Source organism: Salvia miltiorrhiza, chromosome 7, assembly GCF_028751815.1.
Source record: "Salvia miltiorrhiza cultivar Shanhuang (shh) chromosome 7, IMPLAD_Smil_shh, whole genome shotgun sequence".
Classification (NCBI taxonomy): Eukaryota; Viridiplantae; Streptophyta; class Magnoliopsida; order Lamiales; family Lamiaceae; genus Salvia; species Salvia miltiorrhiza.
The window spans coordinates 18,543,443-18,554,986 of NC_080393.1; the positions used below are offsets into that span (position 1 = coordinate 18,543,443).

The 11,544-nt window shown below is 36.3% G+C and overlaps 1 protein-coding gene across 1 annotated transcript; it reads right to left on the bottom strand.

Moving 5' to 3' along the window:
• Nucleotides 1-1,927: 1,927 nt before the first annotated feature.
• Nucleotides 1,928-11,039, bottom strand: LOC130993126 (ADP-ribosylation factor GTPase-activating protein AGD3). The gene is made up of 19 exons (XM_057917889.1): nt 10,293-11,039; nt 9,238-9,314; nt 8,459-8,559; nt 7,600-7,670; nt 7,281-7,343; nt 6,738-6,782; nt 6,121-6,186; nt 5,978-6,025; nt 5,482-5,577; nt 5,357-5,398; nt 4,918-5,133; nt 4,676-4,807; nt 4,352-4,576; nt 4,149-4,235; nt 3,741-4,076; nt 3,463-3,608; nt 3,273-3,366; nt 2,704-3,188; nt 1,928-2,463 (listed from the first exon to the last, which is right to left on the bottom strand). The coding sequence occupies exons 1-19, from the start codon at nt 10,335-10,337 to the stop codon at nt 2,349-2,351; spliced, it is 2,490 nt and encodes an 829-aa protein (XP_057773872.1). The 5' UTR covers nt 10,338-11,039; the 3' UTR covers nt 1,928-2,348.
• Nucleotides 11,040-11,544: the final 505 nt, after the last annotated feature.

The window sequence follows — 11,544 nt, forward strand, 5'->3', positions numbered from 1 at the left end:
ATTTTCACTCTAATTTATATTCCCTCCGTCGACCAAAAGTATAGCACTTTCGGTGGACACAAGTTTTAATAAACTTCTTAATGATTTTTCCTATAAAAAAATTGATGATGATTTTTATATAATTTATACTCCCTCTGTACACCAATCGTATAACACTTTTCGGTGGGCACATGTTTTAATAAAAATGATGATGATTTTTATATAGTCGAAAGTGTTAATAGACAACCCCACATCCTTAAGTTCGAAAGTAAAAATGCCCTAAGTTATAAAACAAAGCATTTTATCCCCTAATTATGTGAAGTACGTATTTTACCCTTTGATGTTAATGGGTTTGCTTGATTTTTTATGAAAGTCTAATACATTTGACCGATTTGACAGCCATCAATTATAAAAGTCAACGATTTGACAGCTATCAGTCAAGATTACATATGACTGGTGGGTGGCTAGATAATGTGTCCGCCTGGTGAAATTATGTGTCCGCAGTGATCTAGCCACCCACCGATCATATGTATTCTTGACTGATAGTTGTCAAATCATTGACTTTTATGACTGATAGCTGTCAAATCGATCAAATGTATAAGACTTTCACAAAAGATCAAGCAAACTCATCAAATCAAATGATATTTAAAGAATATGGCATAGAATACTTATGTTTAAAAAATAGGGCATTTTTACTATAGAACTTAAGGAATAGAGCATTTTAAATTTTCACTATAATGGAAAAAAGGTTCCACCAATTTATGAGATATATGATTGAGATTGAATTTGAAGTTTTTTTTTTTATAAATTAATAATATTAAATAAAGAAATTTATATACCGCCTCACATGGAACTCGAACCCAAGACCTTTGATCTTAGGCATTAATGCATTACCGTTTGACCAGCACACGCACATTGAGGTGATTTTTTTGTAAATAAGAAGTATTTGTAAGAATAAAATTTAAGAAAAAAATGTGGGATCATGTTCTATAAAAATGTCATATTTTTTATGGATGCCAAAAATGACAAAATTATTTCGTGGACAAAGAGAATATCTAAAAATACTTGAAATATTTATTTAAAAATACTATTCTTTTCTTTTTCTTCAAGAATCTTATCCGTTCTAAAAAGAAATTGTTAAATGTTTGTGATTCGTTTTAGAATAAGGAGTATTTTGATTTTGATTTGCATTGATAATTGATAGGTTGAGATGAGATGAGATGTTTCCCGCGCAGAGGAGAATGGGTCCCACCCAGGAACACGTAGGCAAAATGAAAAGATAGATTAGCTGCTCTGTCACTGGCCGAAAGCATAACATCATCGAACCTTGTGCTCCATCTCTGCCGCCCATTTCCTGCACATCCATTCTCCGCCGTTGATCTCCTTACACGGGAATTTATGCACATATCACTTTTCTCAATATTATATTAAATTAAAACAAAGATACGAGAATTGGTGAAGCGTGTTAGGCTGGACCTCTCCTCATTTTCTCGAATAATTTGCTTTTCCTCTGCCAATTAATTATTATTATTATTATTTTACCCACGCAATCATTTTCTTTCTTATCACTTCTCTTCTTTATCAACATATTCGTACCATTTCAATGATAATGTTTTTCTTGGGTTCGAACCACATATAATATTAAATTAAAATGTTTCATTAAACGTTTTTTCTCGCATATTCTTTCATTAATATATCATCAAATAACCATTTGCATGCCCATTTCTCTTTTTTTCATCTATTTTTTTTAAAAATACTGTATTCATTTTCTCGCTATTAAAATCTTCAAGACCCTCCTTGGTTTCATTCTTCTCTTTATTTAATTATCGTCTCCGTTCCTCCATTATATCACCCCCAAATACAAATAAAAGAAAATAATAATAATAAAAAAATAGGGAGCATGAAAGTTGCACGCATCACCTAATACAAATAGTAAAAACAAGAGAGATTGAAAAGGCAAAACTCGTGTTCAAATTCATGGCAAAGTACTCAACAAAAAGCTCACCATCCTAAACTAGCATGTACAACACACACCAACACACCAAAATCCCCCTCAACCAATCCACCATTAAAATTGAAATTAAAATAAAATAATAACACAATCAACATTATATATTACACCAGTCTCATTACACCTAAATCTCTTCCACCCCTTCTTACCATCACCACCATTAACCATAATGGCAACATCAAGATCAATGTACAAGCATACGCCACGTAGCAGAAACCCGGGATTCACCAATGGCGTTCTCCATCGGAGAGCAAGCGATGATACATAATTACAGTAGACTTACTCCCAACGCCCCCAATCACCGCCTTTCCTGCTTCTGTCTTTACAGATCTCTTGCTTATTTCCTTGATTGAACTCCTCATCCATGTGATTCCGACAGTATTGCCAGGACCTCATTGTCATCAAAACTAGATTCTACCGCTAGCTGAAGTGCGGATTTTCCTTGGTCGTCAACAGCTCGTGGATCAGCTCCTCTGAAGGGAACAGAGTAGTGTGATGAGATCATACAAGTAGTATGGTGTCAATGAAAAAACAATCTATCTATATGCAAAAACTTATGTGAATCCATCCTAATTAAATCTAATCCCAATTAGGGTTAGTTGATTCCGATAAGGATTTTTAAATAGGCAGATGCACCGTGCATCCGGATGTACAAGAGTGTTATCTGTCATGGCAATTAACATATGAGATTATTTACCACACTCATTTATTACCTCGTTAGGAGAAGCTTCGCTAACGCAGCTTTGCCTTTAATGATACACCGATGAAGGGGTGTGTGTGACCGGGAATCAGTAGCATTTATGTTTGCACCATATTGCAAAAGAAGCTCTATCATTCCTATATCTGAAGTTTCACAAGCGAGGTGAAGCAAGGAGCACCCGTCGAGATCCTCAATACAACTGTTGTCTTCGCTTTTACATGCCGGGTTTATGGAGCTTGGAAACGTGTCGTGCAACACCTCAGCTTCCAAGCAATCGGAGTAGGGATCATTGGCAGTCTGCTCTTGCAACAGCATCACTTTGGCAAGGGTGAGTGACGAGCTACTAGCTCCTTGCCCGTAAATAGCATTTATATCTAGTTCTGAGTTGACAATGAGCCCGTAGACGGCTTTCTTGTCGTTGGCACGGACAGCATCCCACATCTGCTGTGCTAGAGGCTGATGGTCCATGGGCTTCCGGACAAAAATTTTATCCGCATACTGTGCCAGTGGAAACAGCATATGTATAAGATGAAAATAAACGAGATGCCCAATGACAAGAATGAGAGGATGATAAGAAATTACCTTGGCATGAATAAATTTCTCCTTCGTAGAAATTGAATCTGCAGGACTGGGCTTGCTGAAGTAAAGCATTTGTGGCTTATTAGTCCGGTACAACCTTCAGAAGAAAGGGGTCAATAAGCGACGTACAGAAAATTTACACCAAAACCAGCTAGTGCGAGCACACAGCTTATTGTGTCAAAATGAGCTTTACCCTGTGGGACCAAGATCAACTTGGAAGACACCCTTCGACTGCAGTAATTCCTCCCATACTGAATTTGCGAAGGTGTTTCCCAGAGACTGAAATAGATTTAAAACAGATGGCTCCCAGACCTTAACATCAAGAGTTAGTGACCTAACCTGCAAGAATGGACTTGCATGTTAACTTCAAGATTTGAATTCCCGATACTATTGTCCAGCAAGTATAGGATAGTGGTGTGCCACCCAGCCATAAAGATTGGATAAGGTCTCGTTAGAAAAAGTTGCCTATACCTTAGATATGTGCACACCAAGATTACGGTGAACGCCAGAGCATTCTATGCATACAAGAACGCCCAGATTCAAGGATGCCCAATCAGGTTCAGAAGCACCGCAATCAGCACATTTGTCATTACCGCAAACTTTCCGCAGTACATCGATTGGCTTCTCGGTTTTTACACCAGTTCTTTGCTGTTGTGAGTTTCTCACAGGACGGTCTATCTGTAATGAGTTAAATCTCTCTGATGTGTACTCTTCAATTGCTCCATGATCAAAGTCGGCGCTTTCAAATGAACTACTCTCACTGGTGGACCGATGATGACCGCTTCCCATTGGACTAGCAGGTAAACACTGAATAAACAGGAAACTGTCAGAAATTAAAAAATTACAGATGATTAGTGTATAACAACTCAGGAAAGTTACCCTATCAGGAGTCTGAGAACTCAACAATGACGCTATCACCCCTGTGATTTTCTCAATCCAATCCATTTGATCCAGGGCACTCTCTGCCTGCACTGACAAGCAAAAGAAATCATTTATATAGATACCAAAATCAAATATTGAAATAATAACATACTTGAGAAGTAAAGAGGCATACAAACTATAAAACTATAGGAAAAACAGACCTGCAGCGTGTAGTTCTTTGTTGGGGATATTATACGGAAGCAGAATCTTAAATCTGATTGGTCGGCATCAACTTTTATAGTTGAAGTCAACAAGTTGACTGTATGATGAGCAACAGATTTCTCATCATGTACCCCACCATGATAATGAGAAGACAACCAGCGACTTAGCAATCCAGAACCCAATTCAGAACTATTCCTTTGATTAGAAAGTTGAGTGCCTGAGCCCTGCAGTCAATGACATCTCGTGGAATTAAGAGGACTGCATTTCTGGAGAAAAATACCATCTCCTCTTTATAAAAGTGTACGGTTCAAGTATCCACTCACAGAAGGTTTGCTGCTTCTTTTACGATAATAGTACAGCATTCCTCGGCTATCAAGGACAAAGAACCTTCTTTTCCAATCACCCCTAAGGTTCGAGGATCGCTTTGAAAGGTAACCCTGTCTAATTGTTTGGACCTGAATGAAATTCCAAGCTTCAGCGAGGCATACAAATAAGAAAATGGGTAGAAAACAATAAGCTAGAGAAAGAAAATTGACTGGTCATTTTATCGTCAAAGCTCTTTAACCTTTCCTCTTGCAGCAGATTGCATGACAGCCTCTATCATCTTATGCGAACTCCTCCCAATGGCTTGGATTCCATCTCCATTTGGAGATCCTTTAGAACCATTTGATGACCACCGGCTCTCTCTATCAATCTGTCTTTTATATTCTTGCATCCTCTCATTAAGAGCTGCTTGCTCATAGTTGGATCTCTCTTTTGATTGTTTCGCATAAGTTGAGACCTGCACCAAATATTAATAATCTATATAATATACCTTTGAGTCATAATATTATAGAACTCATAGTGTGTCCAAAATGCTAATGAGCTAATTAGCACAAAAACAGAATGTTGCTGCATATTATTATCAAAGCTTTATAAAATGAAGAGTCAGGAATCACAAATAATCATCATACTCATATACTCAACTAGTTAAACAACCAAAAGAAAGCAAAAGTAAGACAAACCTGGTTAATATATGGTTCCATCTGATGCAACAGCTCATATCCCTACACAAACCAATAAATAAAGGAGTTGGAAAGGACAGAAACACTAGATTAAGCAATTCGATCACTTCACTATTAAGTTCTACCTGTTTGAAATAGCGGAGATGAGAAGCCATTGTTTCACTAACTGCTTCTAAGAATTCAAACCTTTTCTTTGCTTCAACATTAGAAAGAGCAGTAACCTGGACGCAGAATTCAAATTAAGCATGTGGAGAAATTTGTGCAACAGAGCCGTAATTCGACTTTGAAATAATCAAAAGATACTCCCTCCGTCCCCAAAATAAGTTCCTCTTTGGGGACGGCACGGGTTTTAAGGAAAAATGGTAAAGTGTATTGATAGTGGAGAAAAATATGTTATAATTAGTATTGGGAGTGATGAAAAGGTGAAAAAGTGTTATAATTAGTATTGAGAGTGGTGAAAAAGTGAAAAGTAAGAATAAATAAAGTATTATTAGTGGTGGGGTAGTTGTCCAAAAATGGAAAGAAAGAAAGAGGAACTTATTTGGGGGACGTCCCAAAAAGGAAAAAGAGGAACTTATTTCAGGGACGGAGGGAGTATATAGTAAGTAGAAAATCACTAACCAGACTAAATCGCGCCTGCTCAAAAGTTGACCGAGCATGATGGAGCTCCTGGATACATCCAAGAGACAATGTCATAACATGCGTATAAGGGAATTATATGGACTTTATGATTTAGCTTCATGACGACAAGTTTGATGCTTTACCTCCTCCAGAACAGTTGCCACATCACTTCTTGTACCTTTTCGTAATGACAAAAACTTCTCACGAGCCTGTAGAACTATAATAGATTTACTAACAAAACTTAACCCAAGTTGACAAAGAAGTCAATCATAATGAACACCCCACTCATATTATGAACTTATTAAAGTCTCTTGGCCCAGCGGATTGGCTAATTTGATGCTAAAAAGGAGAATCAAATCCCATTTAGTCCACTCACGGAAAAAAAATATTGCTACATGAGGTTTCTTAGAGACAAAACTGACAACCCTGATGAACTGCTAGCAATGGTTATGGTGTTTTTATGGTGTTTTAGCAATTGATTTAGTTTTACTCATCCCAAGCTCATAACAATGACTCTATCTGGCACATTGTGAAAATTTTCAAGGACCTTCATGGCTGGACTTCAGGAGGAAGGTCTGAAATGTGTAGACAAATTACAAGTTTACTACTGCTATGTTCCCTCGCTGTTATATTGCAGCAATCCTAATGTTCAAATTTCAAACTACTCAATTCCAACTCTTCAACCCAACAAGGTGCCTGGACAGAAGGTTCTGGACGCTACATGCAAAAGCAAGAATAGAGAATCAGTATGGAACATTACCTGGTCATAGAGAAGACTAGCCTTGTCAAAGCGCTTGCGTGCCTCCTGCGTGCTAAAATCCATTAGTGAAATGATAAAAAACAATAGACAGCAGAACATATGGATAAAGATGACTAACAAACATTTGCAGGGGAGACATGTCAATTACAGAGTGAGATATGAGTGGAACAAATAATGGAGGTAGCTCAATAAGATAATAATAAAATAAGTCTGGACCCCAAACATGGATTGGATGCCTAGAATACTGAATCTAAGATGTGGAAGGCAGTTGGGAGATTTTGGGCCTAATGAAGAATACTAGAACTCAGTCAACTAACATTCCATCAAGGGATAGGCTAATTAGAAAGAAAGATGTTTAAGTGAATCACACGGATAAAAAAATCTCTGAGGCGACAAATAACATGCCAACAAATTTTGATGTACTGATTAGCAATTAAGACAGCCTTTATGCCCTACAAGGAAATATTAAATTTTGTAGTTTTCTGTCAATTTTGCACCAGAAGACGACTTTGAATTTAAACAAGTCAAAACGCAAAGGGTTACCTTGACATCATGCAAATCTAAATTTACGAACTGCAGCAGTCGATCATTTAGCAAGTGTTCAACCTGTACAAGCAACACGCTAACAGTTAAATACATGTTTGCATGATAACTTGTCAAACATCTTAGTTTCACAATCAAATACAATATCGTTGTTAAGGAAATATTTTTAAAAGTTGATACAAAGATGTATGTCAAAGTTACAGCTGAAGTACAGCATAATTTCCCAAACGAGTTTCAAGAGACTGATACCTCACTTTTTCCCTCACCGGCCTCAGCTGTAAACAAAGTCTAGATACAGACCAAATTCATAAGTGCATACCTGAGATCTAAGAACTTCTTTGTATGTCCCAATTTCCCTCAAAGCAATAGTGAATTTTGTCATAACAGGACCTACAAGTACAAGAATTTTAAAATAATAGTATTAATTTTAATCAATTTACTGATAGAAGCTCAGTGCCATAAATAAATTAAATACGAGATTTTATCAATAAGAGAACCAAAAAATACTGCAGAACAAGATCAAACAAAATCGAAAAGCACTTGGTCCGTAAAGATCAAGAAAAGATATGATACGCCAAGAACCATAAGACAGTATACTCTTTAGGTAAATAGCATGTGGTACGATGTTGAGTCATCTATATGAATATATTAACATCCGCATCAACAGTCAGTGTCATAAATATCACTAGACAAACCAAAAGGGATACGAAACTGTCAGACTCAACCATTATGCACCACAGTAAACTCAAGATCCCAAAGTCCTTTAATATCAACTATCAAGGTGGGGTTCTTTCCAACAGTTTTCTGCAGATGTCTAAGTTCTAAACCACGGAGTACAACTATTGTACCTACTTCTAGTGCTTTAAAAAAAGTTTAAGGAAAAATAGGGAGCGATCATTCATTTAGAGAAAAGTTACAGGTCTAGATACCATCTAATTAGATCAGCTAAACAAATATTAGAATGACTAAGCTTTTCAAGATCGTGCAGTTAGAAAAAAAGGTAACTCTCATACGTGTGCATTCCAATGGATTGATATTTGACTCTTGTGAATCCATATATGTTAGTCAGCGCAGAGGACAAGAGAAACAAATTTTCATGGCTGTTCATGAACATAAATACATATGCATGACATGTAACTAGATTGCAAAAGGTGAATACTTAGAACATTCATATATACCTCCAAAGGCAACACTAATAGGGTCATTATGGCCTCCACCAAAAGTTTCCAGTGCACTAGCAAAAGCTATGTCTCCATCATATCCCTCACCGAGTCCTTCACTGCAAGCAGAAAAAGATACATAAAACTTTAGACTCCACATTATCAAATAGAAAAATAGAGAAGAACAGGTTTGTGTAGTTTTCTAGCAACAGAAGGAATATATCAATGGTGCAGTTCAGTAGAACTTTGGAGCACCTTGCTCCAAATTAATAAGCTAGCTCTTATTTTTTAAAAAGAAGATTTACTACTACATCGAGTGGAATGGCTGTCCTGCACTAAGAAAGACTACAGATGACTTGTATGTTTTCAACTAATGGCAACAAAAAAATTGTGGGAAATAATGGAGAATCTTCCGGAACAAGAGGGCATAGCCTGATAATAAAAGCTAACTATTTTTTGTTCATATCGTAGATGATATCTGAGCAGAACCTACATTGTCTGTGGTTATTCTATGGAGTGAATTAAACCATTTCACTACAACTAATTTATATCAGCACAAATTAGGCAATGTCTTATAACAGATTGGCTTGAGCTTTAGGCACCACTTACATTGATGCATACCACAAAAATAAGACGAGAAAAAATATTCATTTATAGTCCATACCTAACTTTGAGTCAAAACCAAATAGTGCTAACACATAGTGTACCATAGAAACCATGAAATGTTGTGTGTGTGGGGGGGGGGGGGGGGGAACATCATGACCACAGAAAATGAAGCATAACAATATTGGTCTAACGTGTATCTTCGACATCCTTTGCAGAACTTCAAACATCTTTCCCCCAAGGAGTCAGCACTTTCCTCCAAGGTCTGTATCTGTTCACCGAGAAAGCAGAGTTACAGAACTACCATTGAAATCAAATTAATACAACTGTGGATGAACATGTCTGAGAAGTAAGTCCAACTCATAAATTTATAACAGAATGATCTCAAATCTACTGAAACACATAAGTTCTCAGAGACTAGCAAAATCTTAAACTAGGATCGTCTTTGCTTTCTTAGAAATGTGTATACCAGAAAAATATTTCTAGTATAATCTTTCAATGTGAAGAGTTAAAAGTAGTTCAAATTCTAATGGAAGTCCCATTATTTCATTCAACATCAGGGACAACGTGACTCTTGGCATCATCACAAAAAAACACTCTTCAAGAACACAATTTGTTGGGCATCAAGAATGATAAGGGAAACAATAAAACATCACAGTTCCAGGACTTCCTTCCTTTCCCCAGAAGGAGGACGAATAGAAATCGAAGCCCAAAAGGCGAAGGACGAAAGGAAAGGAGTACATGATTTGATGCTTGTATAATTGGACAAGTTTTACCAATGTTCGAGAAAATTGTGTGTCTTTTTTACTGTCACTTTATGATGTCATGCACTGAGGGGAAAAATAAATCCCCAAAAAAATCCCAACATATCTTCAATTTTTGAGTCATGAGCTAAACCTAAACTTTTACACCGAAAATTCTGTTAAATTCAGAGGACCAGAGCTTGCAAAGATTGGATTAATCAGTTCAAAGTTAATAAACAATCACAAACAACTAGAATCACACAGCTCAATGGGACAGTGGTCTATTATCAGAAAAGCAGGAAATCCAGGGCAAATGAACCATGATTTCAGTGTTGAGCAGCCAGAACAAGAGGAAAACAACTAAACCAATCATCATCAAGCAAAAAAGAAAAAAAGGTTTAGTAACAGTCTCAGAAAATACTAACTCAATCCGGTTAAGTTGCAGCAAATAGATAAAAGAAAATTATAAAATGGGTTTGAAAAGAAAAGAAAAAAAAAACACCAACCTGCTTACGGAACATAGGAGAGTCATCAAGCTTAGCAAAATGCATGTTTGCAGACCCAATTCTTCTGCTATTTCTCACCTTCTTTGGTTCTAGATAAAAAATAATTTCACCAGACTTCCATTGACTGTTAACAACAGGATCTTTGCCTCTCCTTAAGCTTAAAGCATCACTACAATAACTATCATTTCTGCCGATCCCAGAACTTCACTGATCCAACTCTACCTCCAAATCTCAGCTCTAAGAAAATAAAAGAGGAAATGGGTTTATTCTAAATTTACTTTTCCTTGAAAAACAAAATGCGGGTATTTTTTCTTTCCCAATTTAACACTTTTCCATTGGAGACTAAAAAATTAAAATTATGTTGGTACAAAACCCTAGAAGAGGAAGAGAGGAGCAAGGGAGGAACCCAAACCCTAGGGGAAAGGAAAGTGAAGAAGAGTGAGAGTGGAGACCAAGTGAGATAGAGAGATTATCTGTGTCTGTTAATGGAGAAATCTTGGGAATTGATGAATGTTTTGTTGAAGAATCAAGAAAAGGTGTCAATTTTATGGGGTGGCCTTTTTCTCAAGTATAATAATTAGTTGGGTTAATTTCAATTTTCCTGCAGTAGTATTTGATTTTGGAGGATGGTATTCTTAGTATAGGAGTATTTTTTGTATGGTTATAAATTAGGAGTAAAGTTTAGAAAGTGGGGAGCTGAAAATTGTTGTTTTCTGAGATAAAAAAGACAGTGTGTGTTTTAAGAAAGAGAAACAAAGGACAATGCTCACATACTTTTGATATCATATAGGCCCTGGGGTATGCACTCAGACAGCTTCTGAAAATTTTACATTTTTTCTTTTTTTCTTTTTTTTACTATAATTATTTATTTATTTACATCTGTTTGTAAATATTCAATCTTTTTGGAGGAGTATTTCATTTCTTCTCTTTCTATATAAAAAGTAGTAATATTCGGATTTCAGTCTCGAGCATATCAAGAATTTCTCTCTCGCAGTCTTGCCTTATGTTTTTGGTGGTGGCCCACTATTCATTTTATTAAATGTTCCATGATGAGAAATTATATTCGGTATATTCAATATTTAATACTTTTTCCTAAATTTAAAGTAATTTGACGAATGTAAAAGAGTAGAGCTTTCGCTTTTAAGGTATAGTTTCCTGAATTTCTTTAGCAAATTTTTAAAGTTTTATATGACTAATTAATTAGGGGTGGCAATTGATTGGGCTTCTTGTGGATATCTGTCTTTATCACAAA

Bases quoted from the DNA above. Each gene is read 5' to 3' on its own strand.
- LOC130993126 (XM_057917889.1), bottom strand. From the start codon at position 10,337: ATGCATTTTGCTAAGCTTGATGACTCTCCTATGTTCCGTAAGCAG. The intron at 5,578-5,977 runs GTTAGTGATTTT...TTCTGCGTCCAG, and splicing joins AGCAGGCGCGATTTAGTCTG to GTTACTGCTCTTTCTAATGT. The intron at 3,189-3,272 runs GTAATTTCTTAT...CCACTGGCACAG, and splicing joins AGAAATTTATTCATGCCAAG to TATGCGGATAAAATTTTTGT.